General features: G+C 43.2%; 1 protein-coding gene across 1 annotated transcript in view; it reads left to right on the top strand.

The window, feature by feature from the left end:
• Positions 1-255: 255 nt before the first annotated feature.
• The window catches only part of DTHD1 (death domain containing 1), a 34,933-nt gene continuing 11,146 nt past the window's right edge, over positions 256-24,042 (top strand). The window contains exons 1-6 of the mRNA XM_077934606.1: positions 256-274; positions 4,863-5,135; positions 10,053-10,845; positions 11,321-11,645; positions 14,051-14,230; positions 22,129-22,373. Coding sequence (XP_077790732.1) covers positions 256-274; positions 4,863-5,135; positions 10,053-10,845; positions 11,321-11,645; positions 14,051-14,230; positions 22,129-22,373 — 1,835 coding nt within the window. The remainder of the gene's footprint in view (positions 275-4,862; positions 5,136-10,052; positions 10,846-11,320; positions 11,646-14,050; positions 14,231-22,128; positions 22,374-24,042) is intronic.

The raw sequence follows: 24,042 nt of genomic DNA, 5'->3' as shown, positions 1-24,042 counted from the left end.
TCAGCTATTGTTTCCTGTGCGCCTGCACCAATCAGAAACTGGTTTTCAAATATTTCAGAAGTCAAACAAACTTCTGGAATGGATTAAGTTTGGCACTTTTGTTTTTGCTATTTATTTTGCGTTTTTGTTTTGGAGGCTTTTTTGGTTAATTTCTTTTTGTGACTGTGTGGAACCCAGTTAAGATACTGATTGATTGATTGATTGATTGATTGATTGTGTGACGGCGGAAATGGATAAAAGTCCCTCATCCAAACAATGACTATAATCAGAGCAGGTAAGAAAAAGAATTAATTTTAACTTTTATTATCTACAATACTGTCTTATATATTTTACAGTACAGTACATTGATTATTGATTTCATTTCATGGCTCAATGGTCTCGTTAGATGCTAAAATTCATGTTAAATTGCTGTTTTAGGGGTTGTTATTAAAAGTCTGAAATGGATTAAGCTGTTTTGCATTACTTTCTATGGGAAAGTGTGCCTTGGTTTTTGAACGCTTTGGTTTTGGAACGGACTTCCAGAACTGATTAAGTTTGAGAACCAAGGTACCACTGTAGACGAAAGATCTTAAATATTTATATAACACTGACGATGGGCTAACTTCAACTCTGTGGTAGATACATTCATCACTGCCCTTAAGACAGGCTTCCTCAGCCTCGGCCCTCCAGATGTTTTGAGACTTCAATTCCCATCATCCCTGACCACTGGTCCTGCTACCTTGGGATCATGGGAGTTGTAGGCCAAAAACATCTGGAGGGCCGAGGTTGTGGAAGCCTGCCTTAAGATATTTGAAGATGGCTATCATATCTCCTCTCACTCTCCTCTTTACCAGGCTAAACATGCCCAGCTTCTTCAACCATCCTTAATAAGTAAGGGTTGGTTTCCATACCCTTTACTATCTGGGTCACCCTCCTGTATTCAAGGTGAAACAACTTTTGTGGCTAGGTGAATAGTCCAAAGAATCAGTAAAAACACTAACAAGCATGAGAAGAACCAAAAGAGACTTGGCTTTTGTTGTGTGCTTCTGTAACTGATTGACACCTGTTGCCCTTTTAAAATGTGCTGTGGAAGGGGGGATTATTCGGTTGTCTTTGTTTTTTTCATTATGTATGTTGTGTTTTTGATATTGCGATTTTATGTTGTGAACGGCCCTGAGATCTACGAGTATGGGGCAGTATAATGAATTTAATGAATTAAATTTAATTAATAAGTTAATTAATTAATTTAATTAATTTAATTTAATTAATAATAATAATTGAAGTGACATGGACCTGTGCTTGAAACACAACGGACAGCATTTGTCACCAGCCTCAGAAGAAGATCCCTGTTGAATCAGGCCCAAGGGCCATGTTGTCCAACATGCTGTTCTCACGGTTGGCTCAACCAGAGGCTCATGGGAAATCTATAAGCAGAAACTGAGTGCAGCAGCACTCTCTGTGCCTGATATTCCCAGTGTAGCACCCTGCTTGTGGTTAACGCTTAGCTGGAATGAAATATTCAACGCAGCAATAGAGAAATTAAAATAATAATTTATTTGTCAGACAAATAAATGAGAGGCACAGTGGTATATGGTTACCAAGCTCTGGCCTGCCTTCCTGCCATTATGGCCAGCATTTATATTCCCTTAATCCAGCCCCCTTTGCTCCTCCTTGGGCTGCCTCTGTCCAATCAGCCTGGTTGGATTTCCTATTGGCTGTTTGCTAGAACCAATCACAATAGATACACCCATTTCCTTCTATCCTTATAAGGGAGACAAAGAGCTATATATAAATGACAAATAAGTAATAATATATCTTACATGGAATCTTAATTACCAGCTCACCTCTTGCCCTCCTTGCCCTATTGCCTTCTAAAACAAATGGTTAATCTTAAATTTTTATCTTAAACATATGTCAAGGATCTTGAGTTTCACATCAACATTGAAAGATCTCCTTCATTTGAAGGTTTCTAAACAAATGCCTGACAACTATATATCAGGACTGCTTGTATGGCGTCTTCTTGTCTGGCAGGGGGGCTAGGCTGGTGGCTGACTTAATTTCAGGATAAATACAACTCTTACAACTATATGAAATAAGAATCTAGCATTTCTTAAATCCTTTGCATAATTACATTTAAGCCAATATATTTAAGCTAATATATTTCATACATTATCATAGGTAACCTTTTAAAAGAATAAAGCTTCTCAAAGTAGAAAGGAAGGAACTCAGTAAAAAAAACAGTTTTTGAAGAAGCCTCTTTAGTTTACACCTCCCCCTTTCACCCTCCTTTCCAGCCTCAAAATAAAATAGGAAGAAGCTTCTTCTTCCCCAGCCAAGCCAGTTGCCTTTCCCAACATTTATTGCCCTTTTTAACTCTCTCAGTTTAAAAAAGAAACTGCTTTTAGAAGATTTCCTAAAAATGCTCTCTTTTTCTGTCAGCTAGATGTTTTTTTTTCTCCATTTGCCTCTGGCCTTAGAAAATACAGCTCAAGGTTTAAGAGAGGCCCATGGTATCATTTTACTATTTGCCCACTCCTAATTATGTTGGGTCTGTGTAACCTTGCTCTTAACCTGTAATTCCCTTTTTACGACTTTGAGAATTGTTTTCTGCTATAAATCAAGGGGGGCCCCTTGTCTTAGGAGAATGGCCAAGGTTTTCTCTGCCTGGCATGAAACATTTGAAAATCTAAGCCCATTTAATTTAGGAACCTGATCAAGATATAAGCCAATATAAGTCTTGATTAAAAATGCAGTCTATATTCAGATGCCACACCAGTAACTAGTATTCAAAGTATAGTGCCTCTTGACAATGAAGATAGAACATAGCCATCTATCTCCAGTAGTAGCTAGTGTATCCTTAATATATCCTTAATATATCCTTAATATAATGTACGTTTCCGAGCACAATTCAAAGTGTTGGTGCTGACCTTTAAAGCCCTAAATGCCCTTGGTCCAGTATATCTGAAGGAGCGTCTCCACCCCCATTGTTCTACCCGGACACTGAGGTCCAGCACCAAGGGCCTTCTGGCAGTTCCCTCACTGCGAGAAGCCAAGTTACAGGGAACCAGGCAGAGGGCCTTCTCGGTAGTGGCACCTTCCCTGTGGAACACCCTCCCACCAGATGTCAAAGAGAACAACAACTACCAGGCTTTTAGAAGACATCTGAAGGCAGCCCTGTTTCGGGAAGCTTTTAATGTTTGATGTATTATAGTATTTTAATATTCTTTTGGAAGCCTCCCAGAGTGGCTGGGTAGGCCCAGCCAGATGGGCGGGGTATAAATAAAAAATTATTATTATTATTATTATTATTATTATTATTATTATTATTATTATTATTATTATTAGACTTATCCTCCATGAATTTGTCTAAAATCCTTTTTTTCTGAAATTTTTATTAAATTTTCTGTTTTACATTTTCGAATATTCATTTAAAAAAACCTTAAAATATCAATGGCTGCCCTTCTTCTCTTTCTATGGTTCCTTTTGCATAACATAAATCCCTGCATATTTTACATAAACCAAACCTTTCAGTATTCCATTATTACATCCATCAAAACTTATTTACACTGTTGAATTTATCTTAATGCTGCCAACTTTTTCAAGTGTACACAATTTCCCCCATATGCTCAATAAACATTTTCCAATCTTCTTTAAACGTTATGTTCTTCTTGTTCTCTTATTCTATATGTTAGGTCCGCAAGCTACGCATAGTCCGTCAGTTTAAGTTGCCATTCTTCTTTAGTTGGGACCTTGCTCATTTTCCATTTAGGGCCCTTTTGTAAGCTGTACAAGTTGGTGACCAGCACTCCAACTTGTGATATCAAATTCCACAGTTTTACCTCACACTATGTGAATAAATACTTCTTTTTGCCTGTCCTGAATCTTCAAACATCCACCTACCTTGGATAACCCTGGGCTCTAGAATGATGGGTGTAGAAGGAAAAAAATTCTCTATTCACTCTCCCTATACCATGCATAGTCTTTTACACCTTATTCAACTTTTTTTATAAACTAAAAAGCCCCAAATGTTCTCATTTTTCACCCTCAGAGGAGTTCTTCCCTCCCCTTGATAATTTTGGTTGTCCTTATCTGAACCTTCTCCAACTCTGCAATACCCTTTTTGAGGTGAATCAACCACAATACTGTACACAGTATTCAAAATGTGGTTGCACCATTTGTTGTTGTTTAGTTGTTTAGTCGTGTCCGACTCTTCATGACCCCATGGACCAGAGCACGCCAGGCACCTCTGTCCTCCACTACCTCCCGCAGTTTGGTCAAACTCATGCTGGTAACCTCGAAAACACTATCCAACCATCTTGTCCTCTGTCGCCCCCTTCTCCTTGTGCCCTCCATCTTTCCCAGCATCAGTGTCTTCTCCAGGGAGTCTTCTCTTCTCATGAGGTGGCCAAAGTACTGGAGCCTCAGCTTCAGGATCTGTCCTTCCAGTGAGCACTCAGGGCTGATTTCCTTAAGAATGGATGCGTTTGATCTTCTTGCAGTCCATGGGACTCTCAAGAGTCTTCTCCAGCACCATAATTCAAAAGCATCAATTCTTCGGCGATCAGCCTTCTTTATGGTCCAGCTCTCACTTCCATGGTTGCACCATAGATTTGTGTAATGAAGTTATGATATTTGCTCTTAACCCATTAGATTTCTAATCATGTATTAGCCTTTTGTACGCCAGTTCTCTTTATTCCAGGAAGGCCACACCTATTTGTCACCTAGTAACTCCTTTTTCATTGTCAACAGTAAGTTCATGTTAGCTTGCCAGGTGCTTATTTTGCTATAGGACAAGTGTACACTGTTTCTTAGGCTTAGCAATAAATACTAGAGGACAAACTCTCTTCAAAAAACTGTTCTACTGGGAAATCTTTTGCTTTTAGTTTACAAGCTGGCCATGGAAGCTGTTACTGATAATCTAGGTCAAATACTGGAAGAGATTGGGCACCAAAACTTCAGTTTAGGAGAGCTTCTTAAAGGTGACAGTAAGGACAATGAGAAGATAGCGGAATTCCTTCCAAAACTGACTCCTCTCCTTCTGGGGCTCATGAAAGCCTTCAGCCGGCAACTGGAAGACACTTCTAAGATTCTTCAAAATACCTATCAGCTGCTGGATGTTGTTCACGAGAAAGGCTGGGAACAAGCTTCAATTAAAGGCAAGTAAAGCTAAATATGTAAATCAAGGACTATGTAGCAGTCAGTTGCTCAAATGCAAGACTCAGCATACATAGTTGTATGCATTTTTAGAAATTGGTTTTCTATTACAAAAGTTCTAGAGAAAGCAGCAAACGGTTACAATTTAGCTTCAGTCAGGCCCGTAGGTGAGTAGAGCTTAAGGAATTCACAGAGAGCATCATAAATAAATATGAAATGGCAAAAAACCACTAAAAATAAGCAGTCTTTTTAAAAAAATAAGAAGTCTTAAAAGGTAAAGGTACCCCTGCCCGTACGGGCCAGTCTTGACAGACTCTAGGGTTGTGCGCCCATCTCACTCAAGAGACACTTCCGGGTCACGTGGCCAGTGTGACATCGCTGCTCTGGCGAGCCACAGCCGCACACGGAAACGCCGTTTACCTTCCCGCCAGTAAGCGGTCCCTATTTATCTACTTGCACCCGAGGGTGCTTTCGAACTGCTAGGTTGGCAGGCGCTGGGACCGAACAACAGGAGCGCACCCCGCCGCAGGGATTCGAACCGCCGACCTTTCGATCGGCAGGCCCTAGGCGCTGAGGCTTTTACCCACAGCGCCACCCGCATCCCTAAGTCTTAAAGTTGTTTAATTTTAATAACATTATATTCAAAAATTGAAAACATGTCAAGCGAGTTTGCCAACTTTAGAAACACACTCTGCTCTTGTTGCTTTAACAACCCCTCAGTCTGAAGAGATTAGGAGGTGAACACGATTGTCTCTATTCTATGACAAGCATTCATTCCTGCAGCTCATAAAGGCACCCCCTAGGGGTGGCTTATAATCACTTAAACATATATAGACAACAATAAAAAGATTTTTTTAAAAATGTCCCTTGCATGTAAGCCTAAACACAAAAAGAAAATTCACATAAGGGATCTGTGCCTCCTTCTCTATTTTGGGTACTAGTGTGTTGCCAAGAAGTAACAGGGGATGCGGGTGGTGCTGTGGTCTAAACCACTGAGCCTCTTGAGCTTGCCGACCAGAAGGTTGTTGGTTCGAATACCTACAATGGAGTGAGCTCCCATTGCTTGGTCCCAGCTCCTGCCAACCTAGCAGCTCAAAAGCACACCAGTGCAAGTAGATAAATAGGTACTACTGCAGTAGGAAAGAAAATGGTGTTTCCGTGCACTCTGGTTTCCCTCACAATGTTCTGTTGTGCCAGAAGCGATTTAGTTATGCTAGCCACATGACCCGGAAAACTGTTTGTGGACAAACGCCAGCTCCCTTGGCCCAAAAATGAGATGAGCACTGCAACCCCATAGTCACCTTTGACTGGACTCAACCATCCAGGGGTCCTTTACATTTACCAAGAAGTATCCAGAGAGCTTGAATCTGATACATATTAAATACTTGAGCAAAGTGTTAGTATGCTTGCTCCAACCCTTTGGAGTTCCTTTTACTGTCTCACAGAAGGAATCTCCAGAAGGCTCTTGGATCCGGACTTCAGTGTCCAGGCTGAACGATGGGGGTGGAAATGCTCCTTCAGGTATACTGGGCCAGGGCCATTTAGGGATTTAAAGTTCAGCACCAACACTTTGAAATTTTGTCTAAAACGTACCGAGAGCCAGAGTAGATCATTTTGGACCGGTGTTATGGGGTCCAGGCAGCAGCTCCCAGTCACTAGTCTGGCAGCCACATTCTGGATTAGTTGTAGTTTCTGAGTCACCTTCAAAGGTAGCCCTGTGTAGAGTGCATTGCAGTAGTCCAAGCGAGAGATAACTAGAGCATGCAGCACTCTGGTGAGACAGCGCTCAGGCTGATAGGTCTCAGCCTGCGTACCAGATGGAGCTGGTAGACAGCTGCCCTGGACACAGAATTGACCTGCACCTTCATGGTTAGTTGTGAGTCCAAAATGACCCCCAGGCTGTACACCTGGTCCTTCGGGGGTACAGTTACCCCATTCAGGATCAGGGAGTTCCTCACACTTGCTCGCCCCCTATCCCCCAGAGACAGTACTTCTGTCTTTTCAGGATTCAACCTCAATCCGTTAGCTGCCATCCATCCTCCAACCACCTCCTGACACTCACACAGGACATTCACTGCCTTCACTGGTTCGATTTGAAAGAGAGATAGAGCTGGGTATCAGCCACATACTGATGAACACCCAGCCCAAACCCCCTGATGATCTCTCCCAGAGGCATCATATAGATGTTAAAAAGCAGGGGGAGAAGATGGAGCCCTGAGGCACCCTACAAGTGAGGGCCCAGAGGTCCAAACACTCACTCCAGAACGCCACTTTCTGGACGCAGCCCAGGAGGAAGGAACTGAACCACTGCATAACAGTGCTTCCAGCTCCCAACCCCTCTAGACAGTTCAGAAAGATACTATGGTCAATGGTATCAAAAGCCACAGAGAGATCCAGCAGAACAAGGAAACAGCTTTCACCTTTGTCCCTAGCCCACCAGAGATCATCAACGAGCACGACCAAGGCAGTTTCAATCCCATGATGTGGCTTAATCCTGTCTGGAAGGGATCCAAATTGTCTGGATTGAGTTTATTAATCATGTGAAATCAGTTCCAGAATTTTGCACATCAAATAATATTTAGGCTTACATTCAAATTGCAATAGGCTTTTGAAGTAAAGGTTAAGTAAACTGGACTGTAATGCATAGACGACCGGGCTGTAAAAATGTGTTGCTTTTGCTGCAACCAGACAAACAGCATTGCCCCTCTAGAAGTTGGGCAAAAAGAAAATGACAAAGCAGCTGTAAAATATAAATGAAAAGCTATTGTTTCATTGTCCCCACTTCCACAAATTACAGGAAGTTGTAGGTGTGGACATTGCAAGGTCAGATTCTTTCTGAGAGCACAAGGGGGTGGGATAGGCAACTTGTAATAAATTGGCTGTTTGAAAATACACAGGTTGAGAAAGACAGAAGCAATACGCATGCACACAAGCTAAGTTCCTGAATGACATCAATTCAGCTTGCCAGTATCTTGAAAGATGCTTTGAGAAGTCAGGGACTGTTATGTACTGAGTTGAATAGGATCCAAAATGCAGCAGTCTGATTGGTCCTAGAACAATGCAGCAGTATGATTGGTCTGCAGGAGCCACCCAATCTAGCGCCAGTTGGAAGTGAATCCACAACCTGATTGGCCTACAGGATAATTCCGGAATTAGCCAATCACATGCAGCCCATTGTGTAAATAATGTATATAAAGCAGATACTTTGGGGGGGACTTTCATTCCTCCTCACCACTATGAGCTGAATAAAGAGCATGAAATCCACTCTCGATTCTGAGTATATTTCAGGGACCTTCACTATTTTGCCTCCCTCCTCCACCCAGAGCTAAATCCAAACTGAGACTGCTTTGTCTTCTTCCCTTTATCTATCTGCAATGTTTTTTCCCATCTCCATTCAGACAGGTGAGATCATGTTCCAGTTGGGATAGCAAGGGACCATCAAGCATGCATATATATATATACATACATATATATATATATATATATATATATATATATATATTGTTTACAACCTGATATCCATAATTTAATAGACAAAAATGTTTTACCTAACTCAAAAGTTCGTTTACGCCTCGGCTTCTGAGTCATGAGCCTAAAGAACGCAACAAAAGGAGCTTTCTTTTGAGAAAATGGTGACTTAGATTCACCTTAATGTAGGTGTTTGATCTGCATCAGTTCCTTTTTAGATTCTTCTCCAAGAAAGTACTCTCCTTCTCCAGGAAAGTACTCGTGGACAAAAGCCCCTGTCCTCCTTTCTTCCCTCCCTCCCTGCCTCTCTTTTGTATAAAATACTCCACAAGAAAAGAGGAGATGAGAGATGAGAACAGAGTCTGCAATTGTGTTGTTACAAAACTGGGCAATCAAGGTCGGAGAGGAAAGAAAGCAGCAGCCTCAATGGAGTCTGCATGATTCTGAAGAATAAAAAGTACTTTACTTGCTTAACTCTATAAAGAGCGACATATTGAAAGTACTGCTATGTTGGCAGACGGAAGCGACAGGGAAAGGTCTGATTGAAAAGGCCTCACTTGGACATACATTCTGTAAAACTTAGCTTTTCAAAACGTGTGGAAACATCCTTGGGAAAGGCTGTCATTACTACCAATTACAGTGGTACCTGGGTTCTCAAACGCCTTGGTACTCAAACAACTTGGAACCCAAACACTGCAAACCTGGAAGTAAGTGTTCCAGTTTGCGAACTTTTTTTGGAAGCCGAACGTGCTCCGTTTTGAGTCTTACGCTGAGGTCTGTCTGCCTGTTTTTGCCATTTATTTTCCGTTTTTGTTTTTGTGGGGTGTTTTTGTGTGTGTGTGACTGTGTGGAACCCAGTTCAGTTACGGATTTGTTGGTTGTGTGACTGCAGTGCATTGTTTATTGCTTTCATTTTATGGATCAATGGTCTCGTTAGATGGTAAAATTCATGTTAAACTGCTGTTTTAGGGGTTGTTTTCAAAAGTCTAGAATGGATTAATCCACTTTGCATTAATTTCTATGGGAAAGTGTGCCTCGGTTTTGAAACGCTTTGGTTTTGGAATGGACTTAAAGAATGGATTAAGTTTGAGAACCAAGGTGCCGCCGTATTTGCAAATTGTCAACATTCACTCTCCTGTACTCTTCTAAACTGCCCAAGAAACAGAATGGGGGATGGCTTTGCAGATTAAGAAAAAGTTAGGGGACTGAAGCAATCTTGCTGAGCAATCTTCTGTTAATTACAGGTAAAGGTGGGGTTGCTTGAATAAATCCACCTTTTCTGCAGCCTCCTAAAAAAAAAAAAAGCCAAAGGGCTGTAGAAAATAGATAAGGGAACCAAGTTGGGCAATGATAACAGTGTATAAAAATGGAAGGACATGCTTAACCTTTTCACCCGAACAAATCACAAATAATGTATTACCCGTCACGTATATTTCTGTTTGCTTCTTCAGAGGGGAGCAGCCTTGCAGACTGGCTTCAGAAATTAAACAAGCTCATCTTACATGTTGCCAAATACTTTGGAGACTTACAAAACAAACTGCTTGAAATGAGCTGCAGAAAATCGGATGACGTGCCGTTTGTTCCATGTATCCCTCGGAAATCTGTGCGTGATGCTGATAAAGAGAAAGCAAATGGCACGCAGTTATTGGCAGGTGTCAATCAACCACTTCATGAACCTTCATCTGTATGCAGAGGGGGGAACGAAACCCAGACGACAGAAGACAAAACGGTGGAAACTGAAACAGGTTCATCCTCAAATGAAAATATAGCTGGCAAAGAACAGGAATTTCCAGTACTTGTGAAAAATGAAGATCAGCAACAAAAATCCATTCCAGTGCCAAATCAGGACAATGGAATAGGTTCTCAATCAGTGCTTTCTTCCACTCAGAAAATTTCAGAAAACAGAGATTTGGAAGACAGTTCAGGAAACAATGGGAGAAATGTAACTGTGTCCAGAAAGCTGGAAAACAGCAGTGTAACGCATCTGCAGACACGTCCTAATCAGGAAAAACAGACAGAGATAAAGGAAGCCCTGAAGCAGATGGGAAATGGGAATTACAGGCTGATAGCCAAGCCAGGCAGGAGTGACAAAGATGTCAATCAAAAGGAGACAAGTAATGAAATTGCCCAAAGCTACCAAGAAAATTGTACAAGGTCAGGAGACTTGCATAAAAACAGTCCCATGCATCTGTCTTCCGGTGAGCTGGAAGGAAAGGACAATGAAAGTGGCTGGATGACTAAAGAGTAAGAGCAAGTGGTATTTTGGGGGAGACTCAACAGTAGCCTTCGGGACATTGTTAGTCTGTTGCAGTAAAAGTAGGTAATAATAATAATAATAATAATAATAATAATAATAATAATAATAATTTATTTCTACTCCACCCATCTGGCTTGCTTTCCCCAGCCACTCTGGGCAGCTCCCAACAGAATATTAAAAATACAATAAAACATCAAATATCAAAAATATTTCGGCCTTGGGAGCCGAACATTCCAGCTCCCGAACGATCAAAAACCGGAAGTGATTGTTCTGGTTTTTGAACTTTCTTTGGAAGCCGAACATTTGGTGCGGCATCTGCAGCTTCCAACTGGCTGCAGGAAGCTCCAATTGGAAGCCGCGCCTTGGTTCCTGAACTGTTTCGGGAGTTCAGCAGCTGCAAATCGATTCTAGCTATAGGTCTTCTTTATAGATAATATGTGTACTGTTGTATTTTGTCTGCAGGTTTCTTGTGAAAGCGAATGATCTGACTGAACCTGAAATAGCCTGCTGCATTAGAGCCCCTCTCAGTGTGCTGGAAAATCTAGTCATCCGAGCTGTCAATGATTTGAGTTCATTGGTGGTGGATGGATCAGAAGAACTTGTCAGCAACGTCATCCATGCTGAGTGCTGCTCTTCCATTGGCCCACCAGCCCTTCATTCCATCACCATTGCGATCCCATTTATTTCACGTTACAGAGGAATGTACAAAGATATTATGGTGAAGGTGACTGATGTCAACTTTCGGTCAAGTTATTTGACTCCTGTCTCCTTGGAAGGGAACCAGAAGGTTAGTGAATTATTGTCAAGTTTTGGTGCTCAATCGATCAATCAAATCTTTATTACGGTCACAGACCAGGGTGGGGTACAATCATTTACACTCTGTAAAACATTTTGGAAAGCTAAAATTATTAAAACAGAAGGTGTATATATAAACGACTATAAGAATCTAAAAGAGCTAAAAGAATCTAAAAGAAGGCTTAGGAGCATTAAACGGATGTGGAAGAGCATAAAAGGTTGGTATATAAAAGGCTATGACTATCAATTTACAAAGCACTCTGATATGGGTGGTCATTAAATCTAGTTTGTAGTGCAGGACATCAACTGAAGGATTTTGAATGCTGCTATGCGGAACCTAGTAACACTGTATGTTGTAGCAGGGTTGGTATCTGAAAGCAGCAGGGGGGTATAGAATTGTCCTGTGCGCCCTGGGTACTTATGGAGTAGTGGGGAGATGAGGCTAATATGGATGTTTCTATAATATAGGCACTCTATAATATAAGCACATGCTCTATTGTTTCTATTTGTCCAGAACCACAGGGCATTGTCTCTCCGAGTAAGCAATCTTCCTATATCAACCTTCAAAGGTTTGGTGCTAAAGTTGAGGGACATCAGAAGGCTTTAGATAAAATCACTTCCCGTTTTTAATTCATTGGAAGAAAGCAGAGCTATCACACACCCTGAACCACAAGCAATGGAGCTCACCCAAAACAGGGAATTTGTGGAGGTCCTCCACCCCCTCTGGCCACATGTAGCTTATTTTATCACAAAGGTCTTCTAGACGAGCATGCACAGAGTATCGGGGCCGTCACTGAACAAGCAGTTAGTCATGCTCCAAATTACAGCAGCAGAGTGGGGAAAGGCCACAAAGGTGCTATTTAAGGTAGTAGGGCATGTGGGTGGCGCTGTGGTCTAAACCACTGAGCCTCTTGGGCTTGCTGATCAGAAGGTCGGTGGTTCGAATCCCTGCGATGGGGTGAGCTCCTGTTGCTCTTTCCCAGTTCCTGCCAAGCTAGCAGTTCGAAAGCACGCCAGTGAAAATAGATAAATAGGTACTGCTGTGGTGGGAAGATAAACGGTGCTGGGGCTGCACATAACAAGGAGGGTGGGTTCAGAGGGAGCCCACTGCCCCTAGCTGGGTGGGAGAATGTTGCATCATCAGTATCCTTGCCAGCGTTGCCCAGCCAAGGAGGGGGGTGGCAACACTGCCGTGACTCTCCTCCCCCCGGGTCAGACCTGACCTAGGAACAGAGCTGTGGCTTGGTGTGCGCACCCCTGTACAGGAAAGAGGCAGTGCTGCGGCAACACAGCTGCCGTCTATTATTATTATTATTATTATTATTATTATTATTATTATTATTTGAATTTATATACTGTCCCACACCACAAAACATGTAGGCATGCTGTGCACAGCCATGGGCACCCACGGTCCCAGGGCAAGTCGGCTGGCCTGGTCCCCAGATCTTGTTGGACTACAACTCCCATCATCCCTGATCACCGGTGCTAGGAATGATGGGACTTCTAGTCCAGCAACATCAGGGGACTCAAGTTTGAGAAAGGCTGATCTAGAATAAGGTAAAGGGTAAAAGGACCCTGACCATTAGGTCCAGTCGTGGCCGACTCTGGGGTTGCGGCGCTCATCTCGCTTTATTGGCCGAGGGAGCCAGCGTACAGCTTCCGGGTCATGTGGCCAGCATGACTAAGCCGCTTCTGGCGAACCAGAGCAGCTCAAGGAAATGCCGCTTACCTTCCCGCCAGAGCTGTACCTATTTATCTACTTGCACTTTGACGTGCTTTCGAACTGCTAGGTTGGCAGGAGCAGGGACCGAGCAACAGGAGCTCAGCCTGTTGTGGGGATTCGAACCACCGACCTTCTGACCGGCAAGTCCTAGGCTCTGTGGTTTAACCCACAGCGCCACCCACGTCCCTGATCTAGAATAAGAGATAACATTAAATAATGTAAATATTGACCAACCAGGGGCTGCCATTAGTGTCACTTCAAAGCACTGGGGAAATTAGAATGGAGGTTCACAGACCCCACTAGCAGGGCAGAGATCTGCACTCGTGACCATACTGAGTCTCAAACAACTGCCCCAGGATTCCAGGTGCTGCTGCCGAGTCTGGGCAGACCCCATCAGAATTGCTCCTTATTTGATATATTACCGAAGCAGTGAGGGAAGAGACCACAGGAAGTGATACTCGTATCTCTGCGGTAGCTAAAACTGCAAAGCAGCTACATTTCTGTGGCTGTCAGATAAAGTTGCCCGGAAACAGAACAGAGAAAGCAATCTTTCACTGTGGTTGTTAACTCTCAAGTTACTTTCCTTTTATACCTCTGATTCATGCTGGCTTCCCAGGTTAGAATTCGTTTATCATTATCCACTTTAACATCTTTCACTCATTTCTATCACGCAGGGGACTTTTGCGGAGGTGAAAACCAGCCAGCTTGGCCTTTTTTCGGTGGTTTCATGCTTAAAGACGGAAACAGTCACCATTCCAAAGAAAGGACTTTCACGAAAGCTAAGTATGGATCCCAGAATTTCATTTTGCTGGCCTCCGTCAACTTTTAGTTCTCGAGTAACAATGCACCTAAAGGTATGCTTTAAAAAAAAAATTCGCTGGGGGCAAAAGGGTGTAAACACCTTGCTTTTTTATTTTTTTGAATATTTTATTAGTTGAATATAAGAACAGCATATAATCAAATACAAGCAATCAGACACAGTTTTCTCCTAACACCCCCCCCCCCAAAAGAGCCCCAACTACATCCAGGTAATTACATTAGTAATATAATCAAATAAAAATTTATTTCTACAGTTGCTGGTTTAAGAAATATCATTCCACATGCTCCCATGTGTCTTAGGTGGTTTAAATGCATGTTCTTTCTTTGATGCATATGTAATAAAGGAGGACCACGTCATGTAAAAGTTATGTAGTTTCTCACGTTGTTTTCGTCCACGTACCCTTTCTGTTAACTTTTCCATCAAAATTAATTCCCAGACATAAGCATATCAAATTTTATATAGGTTCACATTTAATGTCCTCCAGGGTCTAGCAACAGCAAGACGTGCTGCAGCTATAAGATGCACAATGAAGTCTTTGTCTCTAAGAAACACCTTGCTTTATTAGCAGAGATCAGGGAATGGCTATAGGAGAAGCTGGGCCAAAGCCCAAAATGAGTAGGAGTAGCTCATGGGCAAAATGGTTCCAACGGTGGAATGGCTCTTGGCTGCTCTGTCCACCTAAAGCCCTCATGAGATCCCTCATCCTCCTCTGGGTTCTTGTGAGAGCCAGCTGGGAGGGTCAAACCCCCTATTTCCACCCTCCAGAGTAGAAAAATGGTGCCCCACACTCAGGGCTCACAGAGCTGTGGCTGTTCAGAACATAGCGAAGGCCTACAGTAACCTGATACCCAAGAAAAGATTTGTTTCTGCATGGCCATGTTGGTGAAGTTTAGGTGAGGAATGGAGCACAGTTTAGTGCATGGGCCATGACTGAGAGGTCCAGTAGATGGAACCTGCCATATAACTTCCATATAACTTTTTTTTTAAAAAAAAAATCATTTTCAGGGAATTGAGTTTGGGCATTCCCCTTACAACCCAGGTGTAGGAAGAAAGTATGGCATGGTTTCTACTCCATATGACTCCATATGACTTTAGACACCTAAGGTTAGCTATCAGTGAAGGAAAGAGTCTGCAAAGTTTTGTTTTTCCCCCCTTCTTTAATATTAATATTAATATTATAATTTATTATTTATACCCCGCCCATCTGGCTGGGTTTGCCCAGCCACTCTGAGTGGCTCCCAACAGAATATTAAAAAAAAGACAAAACAGCAAACATTAAAAACTTCCCTAAACAGGACTGCCTTCAGATGTACAGGTTAAGAACAGTTTCAGGTTAAGAATGGAGCTCCGGAACGAATTAAGTTCTTAACCAGAGGTAGCACTGTATTCTAAAAGTCAGCTGTTTATTTCCTTGACATGTGAGGGGAGGGCATTCCACAGGGCAGGCACCACTACCAAGAAGGCCCTCTGCCTGGTTCCCTGTAACCTCACTTCTCACAGCGAGGGAACTGCCAGAAGCCCCTCAGTGCTGGACCTCAGTCTCCGGGCAGAATGATGGGGGTGAAGACGCTCCTTCAGGTATACTTGGCCGAGGCCGTTTAGGACTTTCAAGGTCAGCACCAACACTTTGACTTGTGCTCAGAAACGTACTGGGAGCCAATGTAGGTCTTAAAACAAGTGACCTCTGTGCCATATAACAAACTGCTTTTGAAAGGCCTTTCAGGACCAAATTAGACTTTATTTTTATTGCCTTGTGCATGTGCGCGTGCTTTAAAAATGTAAAACCAGGCATGGCTTTGCGGGTGCAATTAACACTGAGACCACATCATGGGTGCAAGTGAGATTCAACCTGCCATTATCCTGATCCCAACTTGCATAATAATGAATCTTGGGGGGTTTCTATTAATACTAATGGGAGCTTTTCCCAACCCCAAAGATAGATTTTCTTTTTTGGTATGAGAATCATTCCCGGGGAGGAATGATCATCATACAAAAACCTCCCTGTATGTTGTGATCCCTAACCCCCCTCCCCAGTCAACCATGACTGGTTATTGCTTTTTAATTAATGGCTGGTATTAATTAAAAAGGACGCAGGTGGCGCTGTGGGTAAAAGCTTCAGCGCCTAGGGCTTGCCGATCGAAAGGTCGGCGGTTCGAATCCCCGTGGCGGGGTGCGCTCCCGTTGCTCGGTCCCAGCGCCTGCCAACCTAGCAGTTCGAAAGCACTCCTGGGTGCAAGTAGATAAATAGGGACCGCTTACTGGCGGGAAGGTAAACGGTGTTTCCATGTGCGGCTCTGGCTCGCCAGAGCAGCGATGTCACGCTGGCCACGTGACCCGGATGTGTCTCTGGACAGCGCTGGCCCCCGGCCTCTTGAGTGAGATGGGCGCACAACCCTAGAGTCTGTCAAGACTGGCCCGTACGGGCAGGGGTACCTTTACCTTTACTATTAATTAAAAAGCAACAACCAGTCATGGTTGCTAACAGCACAATAAGAATGGATTTTGGCCCTTGGTTTCAAAAGGGTATTGCTATGTGGCATAGCAGGCTACCATTCAAGAAACAAACTCAAACAGTGTAGAACTAATTGTGCATTTCTTTAGACTTCGGGCAAGATCTCAAGCAATTCATAAATGCAACTGCCAAGATGTTGCTCATCTTCCTTTTAGTACAGTGGCTAGGAGCCGATGTTGTTGCTGTTCCTGTTAAGGGATTCTTGATATTGAGAAATAGAGGCTGTCATTCAATTCATCCCTGGGTGGCAGTAAAAGCTTGGGAAAGAACTGCTAGACATTTACCATTGCGTATTTATCCTGCAATGTTAACTATACAGTTCGTTGTTCAGCTCCTGCGTGGCTGCATTTTTCCTGGGAGGTATTTTGGGTTTGTCTGTCGTCTTTATCATTCAATCACAGAGCCAGTGTGGTGTAGTGGTTAAGAGCGGTAGTCTCGTAATCTGGGGAACCAGGTTCGCTTCCCCACTCCTCCACATGCAGCTGCTGGGTGACCTTGGGCTAGTCACACTTCTTTGAAGTCTCTCAGCCCCACTCTCTTCACAGAGTGTTTGCTGTGGGGGAGGAAGGGAAAGGAGAATGTTAGCCGCTTTGAGACTTCTTAAAGGGAGTGAAAGGCGGGATATCAAATCCAAATTCTTCTTCTTCCATCATGCCCTACAATTCTCGGAGCCTGTCTGTGTGCTTGAGTTCTCCTCCTGAGACACTTTGCTGATGTTGGTTGGACAGGTACCGCCAGAACGGGCAAGCAGCATGATGTACTGTGTTTGGATAACCTACAGGCGAAATAGCTCTTCATGTCCATTGTTCCCTAAGGACTCGTACTTGGAAAGAGCTCTGACAAGTGTGTGTCGAGGTCCCCAAGCCACCCCAAATAACTCACACATCACACAGAAACTTTGTTTAAGGTTTTTGGCATAACTTTGGCCACAACTTTATTAAAATACAAAAATGTGAGTGGTTGCTTAGGCATTGGTTGCAACTATCTGCCCCCAGTGGGGACATACTGACATTTCGCAAGCTTGCGAAAACCAGAAAAGGGGAATACATTTTGGGGATAGCGACAAAGCAGGTAACCTGCCCTCAGCCCTCCCCAAATGCAACCAGGGGCTCTTGCGTGGCCCTAGCCCCTTGACAGGGTTTGGACAAAAGCAATGGTGAGCCCCTGTATTCCTTTAATGGAATACCCTTGTAGCAGCAGCATTAGAGGGGCAGGCACAGCCAATCCATGCCCCTCAACCAACCAAACAAAAAAACCAATGCCTAACCGTAACCTTAGCAGTTGTGACGATTTGTTACGCAGTAGGCAAAAAACCAAATGGCCCCAGCCAATCAGCCAAATGGACAAAAATTCCTACCGGGCCCCTGCCCCAAGAGCAGATGACCCCATGTCAGGCATAGCAAGGTCAATGCGAACAACCCTAAATATAAGGGGGGGGGAGATGGGCAATCCGATGCACGGAGCAAAAAGAGGAAGCTCTACGCTTCGTGCAGGGAGTTTTAACGTTTCTAGCTGTCAATCACAAATGGCAACATTAACTTCTTCCCAACAACAATGGAAGCCCAATCGCAATCGTGGCCAATGAACAATCAGCCCGCCCCACAGTTTTGGAGTGTCTTGTCAGCCCCCACCGCAACCCGTGCTCTCCATTAAGGAGAACATGCTATAGCAATGTTGCTCCCTGTTCCAGGGAGCCATCAATTGCACCAACAGTTGCCGCACCGACCCACACCCTCCTATCATACCTATTTCCATGTCTGCCCAGCAACTCTAACTAAACAAAGTGAGGAAAGATTGCCAGGCAGGGCCGGCCCAATATATTTTGGCGCCTGAGGCAGACCCCAAAATGGCACCTCTCCTTCCCACCGGGGAAGAATGGGTGAGGAAAGAACTATATCAGGAACAAATCTATACTGAGCTGTGCTGCTCCTGTGGATTCTGCCGCCTGAGGCAGTTGCCTAACCTTGCCTCATAGATGGGCCAGGCCTGCTGCCATGCTTAACAGAACTGGAACAAAGGGTCAATAATTATTATAAGGAAGGGAGCGACAGCTAGCACAGCTGCTCTGCAGATATTCCAACCATTTGGTGTGCATTTAATTAGTAAACCAATAAGAGATAATTTGACTCAAACGAATTCTCTATATTCCACGTGCTTTGGCAGTTGGTTGTTCTCTGTTGCCTGTTTTAATCTACATTTCGCTTTACAGTAGGCAGCAAAACAAGAGCAGAAGTTGTTGCTCATTCCATTCGGCAGATGCCCTCAGGAACTCAGTCCCATCTGCCAGAAGTATAAAGGGAAGTTCTCCATGGAGAGAAAGGGGATTCCCCTCTGTGCAGTCAGGCCATTCATTAGCTTATAGAAAAGGGAAGTCCTTGCATGTACGTGAGAGCATTGGGTCATGGCCTGTGGCCATTGTTCTGTTCAGTCAGGGAGGTTTTGTCATGCGTAACGGGAGAACAGCCGCATGCGTTGCTTCACAGTGGTCTTAAATCAGAGGAAAGGATGGATTTGGTAAAAATGGCAAATTTCTGGGCCGTTATTTTTAGTGAAATGATGCATCTCAAAATGGAGAACTTGAAAACAGGCCAAGGGCTGGGGATTGGCACAACCTTCCCGTGACCTTCTGAAAGTGCCCTCCCACTGCCAACAAAATGAGCTACTGAACAGGACTTCGGATTGCAGTTGTCTGTGGGACAAGGAGTACCATTTTGCTGGTGTTATTCTCTATTATTAGATTTCAATTTGATCCTGACTTTTTTTTTAGGAGGGAATTTAATTATTGTTTGATTTTATGTCAATGTTATATATTTGATGTTAGCCGCCCTGAGTCTGGTTTCAGCCGGGGAGGGCGGGATACAAATAAAAGTTGTTTTTTATTATTATTATTATTATTATTATTATTATTATTATTATTATTATTATAGCAGTGGCGTTCAAAGGGTGTGGTGCATCACACTGGTGTGGCAGGAGAGGAATGCAAGTGGAGCAGGAAGATTCAAGGACAGTCAAACAAACATTTGAACATTTCATTGTACAGTCAAACCTCGGTTGTCAAACATAATTCATTCCGGAAGACCATTCGACTTCCGAAATGTTCGATAACTGAAAACTGAAAGTGGAAGTCTCAATACAATAGGGAAACTCAAAATGGAAGCTGCATAGCACGTTCGGCTTCAGAAAATTGTTCAAAAACCAGAGCAGTTACTTCTGGGTTTTCAGCGTTTGGGAGCTGAAACGTTCCAAAACGGAGGAGTTCGGAAACCAAGGTTTGACTGTAATATAGTGCAGTGGTACCTCGGGTTAAGAACTTAATTCATTCTGGAGGTCCGTTCTTAACCTGAAACTGTTCTTAAGCTGAAGCACCACTTTAGCTAATGGGGCCCACCGCGCCGTGCCACTGCTGCGCGATTTCTGTTCTCATCCTGAAGCAAAGTTCTTAACCTGAGGTAATATTTCTGGGTTAGCGGAGTCTGTAACCTGAAATGTCTGTCACCTGAAGCGTCTATAACCTGAGGTACCACTGTATAGTATAGTATAGTATAGTATAGTATAGTATAGTATAGTATAGTACGGTACGGTACGGTACAGTACAGTACAGTATCAAAATGAGAGCAATAGCATTAAGTGATACTGAGGACAATCCTGGTGTTTTTCAATGTATTTCTTATTAATAAGAAATTTCTTATTAATAAGAAATTCAATGTGGTGCGAGCAAATGTTTATTCTGAAAGTGTGGCCCAGAGAAAAAAGTTTGCGAACCACTGTTCTAAAGCATCATACTCATACAGCAGTATGGTGTAGCGGTTAAAGTGCTAGACTAGGACCTGGGAGACATGGGTTCAAATCCCAACTCCCAGACCCTCCAAGTGTCCCTGTTTTGCAGGGACAGTCCTGGATTTACAGTTTCTGATCTGTCCCAGTTTCTGATCTGATTCCAAAATGTTCTTTTCTTTACGGCATCACTATTTTCATTGGAGGAATGTTTAGGGATATGGTAGGACGTCCCCATTTTCACCAGAGAAATGTTGGAGGGTATGGAATAGGACGTCCCTGCTGGCCACATGACCCGGAAGCTGTACGCCGGCTCCCTCGGCCAATAAAGCGAGATGAGCGCCGCAACCCCAGAGTCGGCCACGACTGGACCTAATGGTCAGGGGTCCCTTTACCTTTACCTTTATTTTCATTGGAGAAATATTGGAGGGTACGTCTCTGTTTTCATCAGAGAAATGTTGGAGGCTATGGACTCCGCCACGAAACTCACTAGGGGACCTTGGGCCAGTCACTCACTCTCAGCCTAACCAACCTCACATGGTTGTTGGGAGGATAAAATGTGGAGGAAGAGAAAGATATAGGGCACCTTGAGCTTTCTGGAGGAAAGTTGGGGTATGAATGTAATAAATAATACAGGACTGGTGCTACGTTTGGCAGGATCCTTCGGCATCTCCCCATGGTGAGGGTAGGCTGGTGCTACAACAACACACACACAAGTCAGTCTAGCTGGCCCTGGAGCAACACTGTGCCAGGGCCCCAGAGAAATTGTGGGGGGAGTTAAAATGTAGGATGCCGCCAGGAGTGTTAGACCCAGGAATCTGTAAATCAGCTTGTTGGATTGGTGATGGGAACTCCTGATGGCTTAAGTCATCCCAATGGTTCTGCCCACAGATGTTGGGCCTGCTTGACTGTGAAGAATGATCAATAATAATGGTAATAACATGGACAATTCTCTTATTCTAACTCTGTTACACCAATCAGCGCTTTCTGTTGTACTGCTCTTTTAAGCTAGTTTCCCTAATTCTGGTAGATATTTGTTCCACAAACAGGCTGCAGTCCTGTGTAATCTCAAAAGGATGTTCCACTATGTCCAATGGGGTTTACTTCCTAGTAAGTGTGTTTAGGATTCCAGCTGTAACCTCTTGATACTATGACAGTGCAACTCATTAAAAGCTGCATGGCATCAATAAAGACACATTGTGAAGGTTTTACAGTGGTACCTCAGGTTAAGTACTTAATTCGTCCCGGAGGTCCATTCTTAACCTGAAACTGTTCTTAACCTGAAGCACCACTTTAGCTAATGGGGCCTCCTGCTGCTGCCGTGCCACCGGAGCCCGATTTCTGTTCTTATCCTGAAGCAACTTTCTTAACCTGAAGCACTATTTCTGGGTTAGCGGAGTGTGTAACCTGAAGCGTATGTAACCCGAGGTACCACTGTATTTATTAAAACATGCTTCATGTTGACTAATTAAATATAGAGAGAATGTCATTTAAAGACATCCTGCTAGAAAGAATATTTGTAACAAGGTGAATTAAAGAGGGCGGGGAAGCATTTATATTTCACTGGCATGAAGGCAAATTTCAGAAATGTAGATTTTTCTGGCAACAAGTGATGCTAAAATCATAAAACCACAATATTTATGCAGGTGCAACCAATTGAGCCATCCCTGATTTCCATGTTAAAAACAAAGAACGACATGTATCATTCAGTGGTGTCTACTAGCCCTCTGGTGTATCTGCAACATCCTTCATCGCGGCCATTCAACAAATCCATCACAATTATTCTGCCTTGCCCTCCAAATCAAGAAAAGAAGATGGAAGGGAATGAGAAAGACCAGGGGAGACCTATGAGTGCATCCATACCCAGAGTTACAACTGTGCATCAATTTCGGTGAGACAAAACAGTTCCTTGGAAACTCTGCATTTATATATTTTTATTTTCATTAAATAAACAGACATTAAGTTTCCAAGCTTTTAATGGGTTTTTCATAGTATGGTTATTATTCTTTTCCCATGCTGTTTTTTAAGTGATTCTTTTAAAAACTTCTCTTGCTATCAGTTTTTATTGTATTAAGATGTATGCTCACATCCCAGAGAGCTTTTCCATACCAAAAGCTGGTATATGAATACAGTGGTACCTTGGTTCTCAAACTTAATCCATTCCGGGAGTGTGTTCCAAAACCAAAGCGTTCCAAAACCAAGGCACGCTTTCCCATAGAAAGTAATGCAAAATGGATTAAAAACAACCCCCAAAACAGCAATTGAACATGAATTTTACTATCTAATGAGGCCATTGATCCATGAAATGAAAGCAAGAATCAATGTACTGTACTATAAAATAAATAAGACAGTATTGTAAATGATAAAAATTAAAATTAAAAAAATAATATTACCTGCACTGATGATAGTCATTGTTTGAATGGGGGGCTTTTATCCATTTCCGCAGTCACACAATCAATCAATCAGTAGCTGAACTGGGTTCCACACAGTCACAAAAATAAATTAACTGGAAAAACCCCCAAAACAAAAATGTAAACTAAACAGCAAAAACAAAAGCACCAAACTTTATCCGTTCCGGAAGTCCAAGGTGCAGCTTCTGATTGGTGCAGGTGCCCTGGAAACAATAGCCAACAGCCAAATTGGACGTTCGGCTTCCAAAAAACGTTAGAAAACCAGAACACTTACTTCCAGGTTCTCAGCATTTGAGTACCAAGGCATTTGAGAACCAAGGTACCACTGTATTCTTTTTTTTCCCCATGCTGTTTTTTAAGTGGTGGTTCTCCTGCTGCCAGTTTTTATTGTATTAAGATGTATCCTTACATCCCGGAGACCTTTCCTATGCCGAAAGCTGGTATATGAATATTTTTAAATGAAACATATAAATATTTCAAACCCGTTCCTGTAGGTACTCACTCTGCAGAGAGGGCAACGTTTTGTGCTTGACAAAGCATCAGATATTACTGGACCCCAGAGCCAATAAGGGGTGCATGGAGGGGGAGGGGAGGGGTAGAACCTTTGTTGGGGGGACAAGTCATGCTTCTTCTGGGGGCAGTTTGTCCACTTCTGGTCCCCACCCTGCACTCAGCTCTCACCTGTGGCTCCTGGAGGCTGTCAGCTTGTGACAGCGGTCACACCAAGGGAGTGGTTTTGACTGGCTGGCTAAACCAGGTGAGGGTAGCTGATGGGTCTCAAACCCTGGGTGAGTCAGGGTCTTCCACTCCATGTGAAGACAGGCTCTGGTGGATTGTGTGGAAGGGACCAATGGTCAAGAAGGCGGTTTCTGCACATACTGCAGCGGGAAATGAGAAGGGCTCATCAACATGTGAGTGGAGTTCAACTCTGCTCCTAAACTTCCACTGCCTCCCCCGTGGCAGTAGATAAGCAGAACAAAGGAAAGTCTTCTTACCATTTAGAAACTTTAATAATCACAGCAAGAGAACAAAGAACGCATCTCCTAGAAATGGCAGTGCTCCCACTTAAGGTTCACACCCCCTTCCGTCCCTATTAATCCATGTCACCTCTACATCTTGCAATCTGAGTCTATACCCTCTGTGCTTTGT

Source organism: Podarcis muralis, chromosome 9 (genome assembly GCF_964188315.1).
Source record: "Podarcis muralis chromosome 9, rPodMur119.hap1.1, whole genome shotgun sequence".
Lineage (NCBI taxonomy): Eukaryota > Metazoa > Chordata > Lepidosauria > Squamata > Lacertidae > Podarcis > Podarcis muralis.
The sequence above is the reverse complement of the archived record's forward strand: the minus strand, read 5'-3'. Positions and strand labels throughout refer to the sequence as shown.